We start from the raw sequence: 14,043 nt of genomic DNA on the forward strand, positions 1-14,043 counted from the left end.
GCAGACAGCGAGAGTTCTACAGGGTTCTTCCAGCCTCGGCCATGGGGGCAGGCACCTCCCAGCCTGGATTCAGATGCCACAGCCGCAGAACAGTCCTGGCCTCAGCTGGGCTGGGACCCGGGACCTGGCCAGCACGTCCACCCACGAGCAGGGTGAAGGAGCTGTGTACACTCCTGCACACTAGGAAGAGGAGACGCTGGGGACAGGGCAGCCGACTGAATGCAGGGCTCAGAAGCTCAGGAGCCCTGAGGGCTTCTCCAAGGGGGCAGGGCCAGAAGCAGCCCAGCCACATGCAGAACCCACCGGCCCTGCCTTTTCTTCTGCCAGCAACACGTTGTTAAGTGTGGCTCCTGTCTGAGAGCCCAGGAGTGAGGGTCCCAGCTGTGGGAGAGACAAGGGGCAGCGAACCGGCTTTGTTCACTGAGCTCTGTGACCTTGGGGAGATCTCTCACCCTCTCTGAGCCTGTTATCATCTGTGAACAGTTGGGAAGTGATCTGCCAGGGTTGCTCTGAGGAGAGAAAAGATGGTGCCCATCGAGTGGGTCCGGACTGCACTTCACTGGTCAGTGGGACGATGGCCAGGGGTGGGGAGGAGGGAGGGTGGCTCTTCCTATTGTTCCCTCCAGGTCTGTGCTCAGCACCTGTGGCCTTATTTAACAGTCCCGGCTGCTGAAGGGGACAAGGCTCAGGGAGGCAAAGCCACACCTTGGAGGTCCTGCAGGGGAGTCTCCAGGGCTGGTCTGAAAGGAAGCCACCACTAGGGGGCAGTCCAGACCCGGTGCTGGGTGGGCTCGGACATTCAGAAGCAGCGACTCTGGGGCCGGGCTGAGGTCCTTGGGTGGCTTCAGGGTGGTGACACTCTGAATCCAAGCCCAGGACCTTAGGGATGGGACCTGGCATCTGTGAGGACAGAAGTCACAGCTGGGAGTCTATCCCTCAACACGTGACAACCAGGGTTCCCACCACCCCGCGTGGCCGGAGACAGGTGCATCCAGTGTTCAGGGAGCCAGCTCTGATGGACCCTGCAGGCAGGCGGCCTGGCCAAGGGAGGGCGGAGGAAGGGCCGGGAGGAGGGGGGACCCGAGAGCACCGAGGTGGACCTGCCCGGCCAGCGCTGTCGGGCGGGACCCGGGCTGGATTCCCTCGATTTTCCTCTTTTCTCTGAGCTGGGGCTCTGGGCCCGGGCCTCGCTGACCCCGGAGGGGTGCCCCTCCCAGGGAGAGCAATTCCTCGACAGAGCCAAGGGCACAGATCTCCTGGGGAAGCCCCCGCCCAGCCCCCGCCCCACCCCTGCATCAGGCTCTCGCTGGCCCCCAGACTCTGCCACCCTCACCCCGTGGGTGCCAGAGAACAGGCAGCCCCTGGGCTCCGAGCCCCGCACTCACTCTGACTGGCCAACCCTGGGCCTGCTGGCACCCTGCCCACCCTGACCCACGACACCAGACGGAGGGACCTGCCCTCACCTCCCCACCCTCCTGAGAGGCCCTGCAGGGCGGGGTGAGTCCCCTCCCCTAGGGTCACAGACCGCCTTTCCATTGTGGCCATCTCCTGATGGCCCGGCCTTGCCACACCTGGATGGTGTGAAAATCTGCATCTCAGTTAAAACAGGCCTAGGAGTGGGTGACAGCAGGGGGGTCCTAGGAATTCCTCCACAGGGCCCCTGCGACTCCAGCCTGGGGTGCCCTGAGGACCGCGGCCATCGCCTCAGGCTCTGACACCATGCCTGGTGGTCCCCAGAGGATGCTCAACGTGGCACAGAGGCACACACGGCCCCGCCCCTCAGGCTCCCACATTGAAGGACATTTTGAAACCTGCATCCACACTTGCGAGTTCTGAAGAGAAGCACAGACCACACACGGAGCCTCCAGGGAGGCCCCTCTGGACCCGTCTGAGAGTCCCTCTGGACAGGCAGACGGAGACCTCAGTGTCCCTGTCCTCTCAGGCTCAGCCCTGCACCCTGCATCCAGCAGCCGCTGCCCAGTCCCTGCTCCTGGGGATGTCCTTGGGCTGTGGGGGCGGCTCATGGACACCGCCCAGCCTCGTCTGGAGGCCTCTTGTCCTGCTTGCCATTGCCCACCACCAGCCTTGACCATTTAAAATCAAGCTCTCGAGAGTCTGGATGTCCCCACGCAGCCCCTCCTAGCAGGTCACCTCAATGCTGGGACACTCCCACCAGGACATTCAGGGTTGTCCTCGGGAGCTGCCTTTCCAGTTCCAGTGGGGGCCAAGTCTACCCCACGAGGACAGGACTGGACGTATGGCCAAGCGCACCTGAGCCCCCGGGGCTGCCGGCCATGGTCACCTGCCCTGCCCCAGGGCAGGAACGCCTGCTGGTCACCGTGAGCCCAGACCTCTGCGCGAGGACACAGAGTGGGGGCACCTGCTCCAGTGGTTCTGTCCACACGTGGGCCTGCACACGCGTGTGCCTCATGTGGCTGGGAGTGCGTGCTCACGCTGCGTCTCAGGGTCCAGGGCACGGGCTGTGCTGCAGGTGCTCACGCTCGGTCCCTGACAGCCATGGTGGGGGTCATCAGGGCAGTGGGGACACCAGGAAGTGCTCCTGAGGTGGGTGACCAGCCAGGAGACTCCTGGGAGCCCCGAGACAGCACACACAGGGCCTGGGGAACACCCGAGGGACGGGCCAAGCCATGAGACTCCCCTGCAGGAGGCGGCCATCGTCTCTGCCCAATGCTGTAGAACAGCTGTGGCCAGGCCCGCGCTCAGAGGCCAGCCATCCAGGTCCAGAACCCAGGTCAGGCAGAGAGACAAGGGCAGACAGGCAGGAGCACCGGGGAGCATCCCTGAGAGGGCAGAGACAGCGCCTGAGGGGCCAGCCAGGAGTGTGGGGCAGGGAGCAGCCACCTGACCGACGCAGTGGCCACAGCTCAGTAGGAACTCGCCTGCCTCTCTGCTCAGGCCTAGCAGGCAGAGCTCCCCAGGGAACCACCTGGGGAACCACCAGCAGGGCGCACCTGTGGAGCAGGGGAACCACCAGTAGGGCGCGCACCTGTGGATCAGGGGAACCACCAGCAGGGGCGCACCTGTGCAATAGGGGAACCACCAGTAGGGCGCACACCTGTGGAGCAGGGGAACCACCAGCAGGGGCGCACCTGTGCAATGGGGGAACCACCAGCAGGGGGTGCACCTGTGCAATAGGGGAACCACCAGTAGGGCGCACACCTGTGGATCAGGGGAACCACCAGCAAGGGGCGCACCTGTGCAATGGGGGAACCACTATCAGGGCGCACCTGTGGATCAGGGGAACCACCAGCAGGGCGCACCTGTGGAGCAGGGGAACCACCAGCAGGGCGCACACCTGTGCAATGGGGGAACCACTATCAGGGCGCACCTGTGGATCAGGGGAACCACCAGCAGGGGGCGCACCTGTGGAGCAGGGGAACCACCAGCAGGGGGCGCACCTGTGCAATAGGGGAACCACCAGTAGGGCGCACACCTGTGGATCAGGGGAACCACCAGCAGGGTGCACCTGTGGATCAGGGGACCCACCAGTAGGGGGCACCTGTGGATCAGGGGAACCACCATCAGGGGGCACACCTGTGCAATAGGGAACCACCAGTAGGGTGCACACCTGTGCATCAGGGGAACCACCAGCAGGGTGCACCTGTGTATCAGGGGAACCACCAGTAGGGGGCACCTGTGGATCAGGGGAACCACCATCAGGGGGCACACCTGTGCAATAGGGGAACCACCAGTAGGGCGCACCTGTGGAGCAGGGGAACCACCAGCAGGGGGCACACCTGTGCAATAGGGGAACCACCAGCAGGGCGCACACCTGTGGAGCAGGGGAACCACCAGCAGGGGGCACACCTGTGCAATAGGGGAACCACCAGTAGGGCGCACACCTGTGGATCAGGGGAACCACCAGCAGGGGGTGCACCTGTGCAATGGGGGAACTACTATCAGGGCGCACCTGTGGATCAGGGGAACCACCCACAGGGCGCACCTGTGCAATGGGGGAACTACTATCAGGGCGCACCTGTGGATCAGGGGAACCACCAGCAGGGCGCACACCTGTGGATCAGGGGAACCACCAGCAGAGGGCGCACCTGTGCAATAGGGGAACCACCAGTAGGGCGCACACCTGTGGAGCAGAGGAACCACCAGCAGGGGGTGCACCTGTGCAATGGGGGAACTACTATCAGGGCGCACCTGTGGATCAGGGGAACCACCCACAGGGCGCACCTGTGCAATGGGGGAACTACTATCAGGGCGCACCTGTGGATCAGGGGAACCACCAGCAGGGCGCACACCTGTGGATCAGGGGAACCACCAGCAGAGGGCGCACCTGTGCAATAGGGGAACCACCAGTAGGGCGCACACCTGTGGAGCAGAGGAACCACCAGTAGGGGGCGCACCTGTACAATAGGGGAACCACTATCAGGGCGCACCTGTGGATCAGGGAACCACCAGCAGGGCGCACCTGTGGAGCAGGGGAACCACCAGCAAGGGGCGCACCTGAGCAATAGAACCACCAGTAGGGCGCACACCTGTGGAGCAGGGGAACCACCAGCAAGGGGCGCACCTGTGCAATAGGGGAACCACCAGTAGGGCGCACACCTGTGGATCAGGGGAACCACCAGCAGGGGGCACACCTGTGCAATAGGGGAACCACCAGTAGGGCGCACACCTGTGGATCAGGGGAACCACCAGCAGGGGGTGCACCTGTGCAATGGGGGAACTACTATCAGGGCGCACCTGTGGATCAGGGGAACCACCCACAGGGCGCACCTGTGCAATGGGGGAACTACTATCAGGGCGCACCTGTGGATCAGGGGAACCACCAGCAGGGCGCACACCTGTGGATCAGGGGAACCACCAGCAGAGGGCGCACCTGTGCAATAGGGGAACCACCAGTAGGGCGCACACCTGTGGAGCAGAGGAACCACCAGCAGGGGGCGCACCTGTACAATAGGGGAACCACTATCAGGGCGCACCTGTGGATCAGGGAACCACCAGCAGGGCGCACCTGTGGAGCAGGGGAACCCACCAGCAAGGGGCGCACCTGAGCAATAGAACCACCAGTAGGGCGCACACCTGTGGAGCAGGGGAACCACCAGCAAGGGGCGCACCTGTGCAATAGGGGAACCACCAGTAGGGCGCACACCTGTGGATCAGGGGAACCACCAGCAGGGGGTGCACCTGTGCAATGGGGGAACCACTATCAGGGCGCACCTGTGGAGCAGGGGAGCCACCAGCAGGGTGTGTGCCTGTGGAGCAGGGGAGCCACCAGCAGGGGGCGCCTGTGGATCAGGGGAATCACCAGCAAGGGGCGCACCTGTGCAATAGGGGAACCACCAGCAGGGGGCGCCTGTGGAGCAGGGGAGCCATCAGCAGGGGGCGCCTGTGGATCAGGGGAACCACCAGCAAGGGGCGCACCTGTGCAATAGGGGAACCACCAGTAGGGGGCACCTGTGGAGCAGGGGAACCACCATCAGGGGGCACCTGTGGATCAGGGGAACCACCAGCAGGGGGTGCACCTGTGCAATGGGGGAACCACTATCAGGGCGCACCTGTGGAGCAGGGGAGCCACCAGCAGGGGGTGCCTGTGGAGCAGGGGAACCACCATCAGGGGGCACCTGTGGATCAGGGGAACCACCAGCATAGGGGCGCACCTGTGCAATAGGGGAACCACCAGTAGGGCGCACACCTGTGGATCAGGGGAGCCACCAGCAGGGGGCGCCTGTGGATCAGGGGAGCCACCAGCAGGGGGCGCCTGTGGAGTAGGGGAACCACCAGCAGGGTGTGTGCCTGTGGAGCAGGGGAGCCACCAGCAGGGGGCGCCTGTGGATCAGGGGAATCACCAGCAAGGGGCGCACCTGTGCAATAGGGGAACCACCAGCAGGGGGCGCCTGTGGATCAGGGGAACCACCAGCAAGGGGCGCACCTGTGCAATAGGGGAACCACCAGTAGGGGGCGCCTGTGGAGCAGGGGAACCACCATCAGGGGGCACCTGTGGATCAGGGGAACCACCAGCAGGGGGTGCACCTGTGCAATGGGGGAACCACTATCAGGGCGCACCTGTGGAGCAGGGGAGCCACCAGCAGGGGGCGCCTGTGGAGCAGGGGAACCACCATCAGGGGTTACCTGTGGATCAGGGGAACCACCAGCAAGGGGCGCACCTGTGCAATAGGGGAACCACCAGTAGGGCGCACACCTGTGGATCAGGGGAGCCACCAGCAGGGGGCGCCTGTGGAGCAGGAACTTTCCTTGTTATTTCTCAAATAAGGAAGCAGAGCACCTGGATGTGGCCTTGGCTTTGAGAGTCACAGAGCCCAGCTGACAGACGCGGAGGAGGCAGGGCTAATAAACACTGTCCACGTCAGGGTGGCAGAGGATCTGAGCATGGTGGCTTCCACTATGGAGGGGTCCTGGAACCCATTCCCTGCGGGCACTGAGGACTGGGTTTTGAAATGTAAGCACATTGCGCGCAGTGGGGAGACAGAATCTACTAAAATGAAGGTGGAGTTTAAATCCGCACAATCGTCAGGTACATAAATCTGAAACCTGCAGGACAGGCTGGAGCGCCAGGGAGGAGCTGGTGCTGCACACTGCTTCCTCATCCAGAGACCTCAGTCTTTCCTCTGAGGCCTTCAACTGATCGCACAAGGCCCACCCCACAATGGAGGGTCAGCACAGTCGGCTGGTTTCATGTTAGTCTGTCTCACAGAACCTCCACAGCGATACCTATGGTACTGTTGGGTCAAATGTTCAGGGACCGACGCCTGGTGAGTTGCCACAGGAAACTGACTTCCTTTCTCGTGAGGACGAGCAGCAGAACCCCAGCAGATCTCCTGCCCAGTCGCGATACCCGCTGCCCGGGGGCCCCACCCTGGTGTGCAGTGGGGCCTTCTCCAAGGGCTCAGAACTGACCAGCACAGGGAGGCCGGGCAGTGGTTCCCAGGGCCGACTGCCTGCTCGGCCGCTCCTCTGCACCCCTGACTGCAGTGGACAGGACAGGCCATGTCCCCCCAGGAGTGGTGGCAGGAGGTGACAGCTCCTGAGAATGGTGGCAGTCCCTGTGCAGGCCGAGCTAGGGACCCGGCTCCCCTGGTCTCTGTGCCCTCCTGGACCTTCTCCACCCTGCCCAGAAGCCCTGATGCCAGGCCAGCCCTGAGGCTCCCCCTGATGACCTCCAGACTGCCAGGGCTCAGCCACGCAGGGGCCAGTCCTTGCCAGGGCCCCCGTGGTCAGCACAGCTGGGCTGGCTCCTCCCTGCCCTGCTGTGGGGGTGGCAGCGCTCCCCACTGCTGTTCGGCCTGCGCTGGCCCTTCCCCGCCATACCTGCACCGGCCACCCAGGTTCCCTGGACTCGGTCAGCTGGCCTCTGCTTCCTGCCAGGCCACACTGACACCTCCCCAGCCCAGGGAGCGAGGCGGGTCAGGGAAACACACCCTGTGCCCTGGTCACCGACCCGCAGGAAGCCCTGTGCCAGCCCCAGGGTTGGGGGAACCCGCCCGCAGCCCAGGGGCCGGGTCCAGGCAGCCCCGACCTGGCGGGCGTACCTGGTGGATCTCCTGCCAGCCGCTCTCGTCCCTGCAGCACACGGAGGCGCGCTCACGCAGCAGGAGCTCGCAGCAGTAGGGGTCCCCGCCCACGATGGCCGTGTGGTAGAGCGGCGTGAGGCCGTAGCTGTCCTTGTAGTCGGGGGAGGCCCCGAGCTCCAGGAGGGTCTGGAAAAGGCCCAGGTGCGGTCAGTGCGTCCCACGCCTTCTGCGCAGGGTGAAAGCGACCGGGAGCAGGGACCAGCCTCCCGCAGGCCAGTGGACAGGGCTCGCGTTCCCGCAGCGAGGGGCCTGGTCCAGCCGTAAGGGGACGGGTAGGCGTCTCCCTGCCTGCAGCCCACTGCCTGAGGGGACAGAGAGGTCACGGTCCTCCACACACAGGGCAGGGGGGAAGGCCTGGCGGTCGGGGGGGACTGAGAAGATGAGGGCTGGGTGTCCAAGACAATGGTCACCACAGCTGACCTGGGGTGGCCTCCAGCACCAGGAGCAGCTCTCCCCTGCTCCTGCGCCCTCCTGCCCTCCGCCAGGCACAGGGAGAGCCAGGGAGGGGCTTCTGGGCCTCTGAAGGGCCAAGACCCACCCACTCCCCGGCACCCGCTGGGCGCCCTTCTCTGTGGAGGAGCTGCCGCCTCTGTCCTGGGCAGCGGTGTCCTGAGGGGACACAGGGCCTCCAGGGAAGGCTGCACTGGGCTTTGTGACCTCGGTGAGCCCCGAGGGCAGTGAGCCACCTGCAGTGTCCGGAAGCCCTCAGGAGGGGCAGCTGGGAGGACACTCGTGGGGGGCTGCGAGAGAAGCCCCGGCCCCAGGGTCAGCAGCAGGGCCGACCGTGTCCCTCCCCCCAGGGCTCTGTTGGAGAACAGGCCGGGGGCACCTGGGTTCTCTCCTGCTGGGTGGGCGGGGAGAGTGGGGCACAGCACACCCTTCCTGGCTCCCCGCGCCCCGTGGCGGGCGAGCGAGGGCTCAGTGCCCACTGGGTGGTGGCCTCACAGGTCCTGTCTCCTGGGTTACAAACACAGCCCTAAAAGGGCAGGCCGGGGGGAGGGCAGGAGGCCTGGACACCGCTGTTGTCCCAGGAGACAGGAGCCGCAGTCCTCAGGTGGCCCCTGCGGGGAAGCCACGGGCAGCCACAGGGCCCACGCGGGGTGGCCCCCAGACAGGCTGAGTACCTTCAGGGCGGCTTGGTTCCGGGTGCGGGCGGCCTTGTGCAGGGCGGTCATCCCGTCTCTGGCGCGGAAGTCCAGGTGAGCCCCGCCGTTCCTGAGAGCTTTGATGACCTCCGTGGAGCCGTCCAGCTGGGCCGCCAGGGTCAGGGGGCTCTCTGCGGGACCCGGAGACACACCTTAGCGCCCACACGTGGGCGAGGCCAGGGAGCCCCAAGCCCAGCCTCGCTCCAGCGCCTGGAACTTGGGACTTGAAGAACGGACCCCAGACGTCATGCCCAGCCCCTGGCCAGCCTCACGTCCAGCAGTCGGGTGGCCCAGGCAGCCCTGGGCCCAGACAGGGACAGCGACGAGGCCCCCAGGCACCCATCCAGCCGGGCAGAGGGGCCCTCACCCCTGGCAATTCCAGGCTGCACCGGGCGGGGCAGAAGCCCGGGAGGAGGGTGAGGTCTGCCCCCTGGGGACAAGGGTTGCCAAGGGTCCCCACCCTCCAGATGGCCCGTGGCTCAGTGCCTGTGGGGACACATCTGTCACCCCCCCCTCCTCCTCACACGCCCTCTGCTGAGAAGTGCACCGCGGTGGTTAATGCAACATGGGGAAAGGGCAGGGCGCGACCAGAAAGCCCTCAGCCAGGAGCCGCTGTCTTCGGGCAGCTGGAGGCGGACCCCCCACCCAGGCCCCTGGCCCTCGTCCTGAGACAGTCTATTCTGAACCCTGTGTTCATTTACGCAGGAGGGTCCCTCTGTCCTGCCTGCGTCTCTCACCCTCCAGCCACGGCCCCGCCCAGCGGCCAGGCTCTGCAGACCTCCCCCAGCTAACGGTGAGCCACACCTGGCTCCTGACGGAACGGCTCGCTCCCCACTCCCCATCACGTGCGAGGTCCCAGGAGGGCCACCGTGCTGATGCGTAGCCATGGGCGGGGTTCTTAGCTTTAGAGAAAAACAGGAAGTTTCCGGGACACCTAAGGGACTTCCGTGACCTGGGATGTGGCCTGCATAGGCCTGGCCTGGCGAGGGGTGGCGGGACCCGGCCAGCTGGGAAGGGGCTCTGTGTGTGCAGGTCAGCCCTGACCACCGCTGGCTGCTGCCGCTCCTGCGGCCTCCCAGGTGGGCGCGGGGCATCTGGAGGCTACTGGGAGGCCCTTCCTGGGAGCTGGTGGGCGAGGGCAGGGTCCTGGAAGGACGTGAAAGGACTGGTGGCCGGAAGGACTCAGTGTGTCCACCTGAGCTTGGGCCAGACGGGCCCTCGGGACAGGGGCTTCTCTTGTGTCTGGCTGAGGGCACTGTCCTGTCAAAAGCGAGACCGTCCAATCTCGGTTCCTCGGAGGGGAGGTCTCACGCGCTGCTGTCCGAGGTCAGCCTTGTTCTGTACTCGAGGACACGGTCTCGGAGCCTCCCAGGTCACGTCCAGGCCAGGCTGCAGCCGCAGGGACAGCTCCACCCACAGGCCCCGGGGCCGCCAGACAGTGCTGGGCACCACACTGAGCCCAACAAGCCGGGTAGGGAGGACCGTCCCCAGTGGAAGGAACAGGACTGTGGGGGACACCCTGCCATCAAGCACTGAAGGTTCAGAAGCCTCCTCAAGTGACATTCCAGAATGGCCACATTCAGCTCTACCAGACCCCCCTGGCCTGGTCAGCAGAGCGCCATCTGTGGCCCTGGCTTAGGCAGCACATTTGCAGAGGGGATGTCCAGTGAGGCTCCACGTTTGGGGCCGATGGACGAACCCCAGGAAGACGCTGGCCAATCAGCTGTGAGCTGCAGCATCGTGGGGCTGTAGGGTCTCACGCTGGGGACACGCCATGGCTCTCGAGTGAGTGTGGCAACCTCGCGGCTCTGCCACTCGCGGCTCTGCCAGCGCTCCTGGGCTTTCACGTGCTGCAGTCGCTATGTCTTAACCTCGTACCTGACGCTCACTACGGACCCTCAGGAGAGACTCTGTCCCCCTCCACGTGGACAGGGGAGAAGGATCTGCAATGTTGGGAGATGACCTTGAAGACCCGCATGCTTCCAGGGTCCAGGCACGTCCAGGGCATGCTTCAAAGGCACCAGTGGGCAGTGGGGCCCCGCAGCACAGCCAGAGGGCAGCCACAACCTCGGTCTTGGCAGGACTGGAGTGAGGCGGGCAGCCGGGCAGGTGGGCAGGGAGAGGGCTCAGAACAGCCTCCAGCAGGCGCCAAGCAGGGGCTGGGGGCGGGAGCCCCCTGTGTGTCCCATGAGCAGCCAAGGGATGAGGAAGCAGGGGCCAGAGACCCCAGAGCCACGCCAGGCAGCCGCCGTGGCATAATGACAGGGAGGGGCCCCGGCTGGGGAGCAGGACGTGAGGGCGACTCGTGTGTTCCAAACACAGGGAACCGCGTGGCGGGGCATCCCCAGTGTTGGGTCAGCTGACCCGACCAGCCACGGACTGGAAATGCCAAAGCAACGCGACCATTAGAATAACGGGATCGCGGACCGCAGAACAGAGCAGCCGGGGCACACGCCGGGTGGCCTGAGGCATCCAGGCAGCCCAGACACAAGGCCATGTCCACGGAAGACGCACGGCTCCTGCAAATGCTGCACCCAGCACAGAGGGCGCTGAGCACCCTGGGGTCTTGGCGCCTGCACAGACCTGGGACAGTTCCTGGGGGCAGCCAAAGTAGCCACAGGAGAGAACGTCCCTGGGCCACTGGCCACTAAGCCGTCAGAGAAACAGTGACGCCTGCACCCTCAGAACCGGTCTCTGTGATCGTCCCCAGCCTCGGTGTCTCTGGCCGTCCCCAAACCTGTCGAGGCCATGGGGACCCAGGAAGCTCTGGGAAGCTGTCCAGATACGGGAGCCATGCAGAGACAATGGCGGAGGGCACCCGGGGCAGAGAGTGGGAAATGAGGAAATGTGGATGGAGCCTGGGCTCAGGAACAGCAGCAGCTGGTACCAGCTCTGACGGGCAGGCACGGCACCAGCCTAAGGTCGGGGAGTGCCAGGGAGCGGGGTGCTGGGGAGGGGGGTGCTGGGGAGCTGGGTCCTGGGGAGTGGGGTGCTGGGTGCTGGGGAGCAGGGTACCAGGGAGCGGGGTGCTGGGGAGCAGGGTGCTGGGGAGCAGGGTCCTGGGGGTAAGGTGCCGGGGAGCGGGGTGCCAGCAGGACACTCTGCTCTGTCCGCGGGACCCTGCGGTTAAAAGCTGTCCTGAAAGTGAGTCTATTTCAGAAAACCTCAAGGCTCTCCCTCGGGTGTCGGTGTGACGGGAAGGAGCTGCTGCTCAGCCTTGGGGGAGACGCTGGGGAAGGTCTAAGTCCTGTGCAGGGTGGACCGAGAACCCGTGAGACCCGGCAGAAGGAAAGCACGCCCCAGTGAAGAGGTGGGTGGAGACACCCCTCGCCTGGCACAGGGGGCACCTCCCCAGTGGACATCCACAGGAGCCCGGGGAAGGACGCTCCCGTCCTGTGTCACCAGGGCTGTGAATTAAAATGACACGCACTGCACAGAGGGGCCACGTTGGAAACACGGACATCCCGGGTGCTGATGAGGGGTGGGGCAGGGCACGTGCTGTCCTCGCAGTCCCCGAGGCACAGGCCGTGACGGTGCCCGAGGTGTTGCCCCACGTGAGGTGACAGTGAATGTGACAGTGGCTTTATTCAGAGCTTACCAGGCCACCGTGCCCACGCTGTTTGGAGGCTGGAGGAGACCCTGGTGCACACAGGCACAAATCCCCAGGGCGCACGGCAGGCGCCAAGATCGAGCCCCCACTAACCGGGGCCAGTCACCAGGATGACACCCCACACCCGCGCCAGCGCCAGGCGTCCATATGGGACACAGGACGGGCCACCTGGGTGCTGTCCACACTTCCTGCTGGATTTTCCCACAAACCCAAAGCTGGCATTGAGCCCAACCCCAGCTCGCTCCCATGGACCGGCCCGCGCCTGGGCCTGGCCTCGCCCACCTGCCCATCTCACCTGTTGGTGCGTCTTGTCTTGCGTGGGCGCGTCCACATTCCTGAGTCACCGCGCTCCCTCCCGAGCCCAGCAGGTGTGACCAAGAACACTCCTGAAATAACTGGACGCGGTCCCTGGGCTCTCACTTGAAAACAGGGCCCCTTTAATCAGGAGCCGCACTGACAAGCCAGCGTCCCTCGTGCTCCCTGGAGGCCGGGAGCCAGTTACCTGGTGACCTTGAGGGTCCTTCATTCGCAAGAGTGATCTGTGTCCCCTCAAGTCCCACCCACGCGCCCGGTGCTGTGCTTCCCACAGAATTGAAAACAGTGATTCATCCAGGGCCAGGGGCCGCGGGACGTCAGTCACACATCCAGCGCCAGGAAGTGTCCTGGGATCCACGGTCTGCGAAGCCTTCTAATGGGGCCATGCGGGAGCGGGACGGGGCTCCCGGGGCTGGCCACAGCGACGCGCGGGTGGAGCGGGCCTCTCAGCCGGACAAGGAGCAGCTCGGCTCCCCGGCAGCCTGGCAGGCATCAGAGTGTCGCCACTGGACAGCAGTTCAGCGGCTGGACGTCACACGCTGCGGATCATGCAGTGCTCTGAGGAACCCGCGTAGTGGACATTCACCCCGGGGTCTGTCCCCGTGGAGGCAGGCAGCGTCGGAGGTGCTTGTCCCCAGCGCGGTCGGCAAGCCTTCACGGCCAGGCAGCAGCTGCACCCTCGGGCTGGGCCTGGTGACAGTCACATCTACCACGGGCAGCAGGCAGCGGCTGGTCACACGCGGCTAGGCTGTCACTGATGGGTCATTCTCCTGGGACTTAATCATCTCTGGCGCGTCCCTCCATCCAGACAGGCTGCTTCCCCTGACTCGGGGATGGCGGCCAGGCCCAGGCACCGTGGCATTTTGTGGTCTTGGGAAGGAAGCCGATGGTGCCTTGTCCCCAACAAGAGCTGGACCCGCTGCCCCAGCCAGGACCACGGCCTGTCCAGCCGGCGTGACAGGAGGAGGCAGGCCCTGGGGGTAGAACCAAAGCTGCCCCGTCCTCACGGTGACAGGAGACTGCCGTGGCTCCTGCTGCTGTGACACGGTCCCAGGCCCAGGCCGCTCCCTGGCTACACGTTGCCGCTCACAGCCCTGGAGGTGGGGGCCCAAGGTGTGGGAGGCCTGTGTCCTGGTCCCCAGCCCCTTCTTCACGCCTGGTGGACGGGCAGGAGCAGGCCCTTCAGGCAGGCACCAGGGTCACCCAGGAAGCCAGGACACGGGGTCACCTCCCAAAGCCAGCCCTGTCTCTCTCCATGGCCAGAACAGACAGGAAACGGCATCTGCTGAGACTTAGCTGATGACAACTGGGAACTTCTATAAACCCTGCAGGTGGCCCAGAGTACTCGTCCCGGGCTCCTGTTTTCCTGCCTTTAGAGAAGACCACAGGATTTAGGAGAGGAGGAGAC

The 14,043-nt window shown here is 65.1% G+C and overlaps 1 protein-coding gene across 1 annotated transcript in view; it reads right to left on the reverse strand.

The window, feature by feature from the left end:
- SHANK2 (SH3 and multiple ankyrin repeat domains 2) overlaps positions 1 to 14,043 on the reverse strand; it is a 415,901-nt gene that overhangs the window by 316,058 nt on the left and 85,800 nt on the right. The window contains exons 6-7 of the mRNA XM_081260598.1: positions 8,690 to 8,841; positions 7,524 to 7,691 (exon numbers count right to left, since the gene is read on the reverse strand). Of these exons, the coding sequence (XP_081116724.1) occupies positions 7,524 to 7,691; positions 8,690 to 8,841 (320 nt within the window). The remainder of the gene's footprint in view (positions 1 to 7,523; positions 7,692 to 8,689; positions 8,842 to 14,043) is intronic.

Source organism: Spermophilus citellus (genome assembly GCF_964194105.1).
Source record: "Spermophilus citellus genome assembly, chromosome: 2".
In the NCBI taxonomy this organism is placed as follows: Eukaryota; Metazoa; Chordata; class Mammalia; order Rodentia; family Sciuridae; genus Spermophilus; species Spermophilus citellus.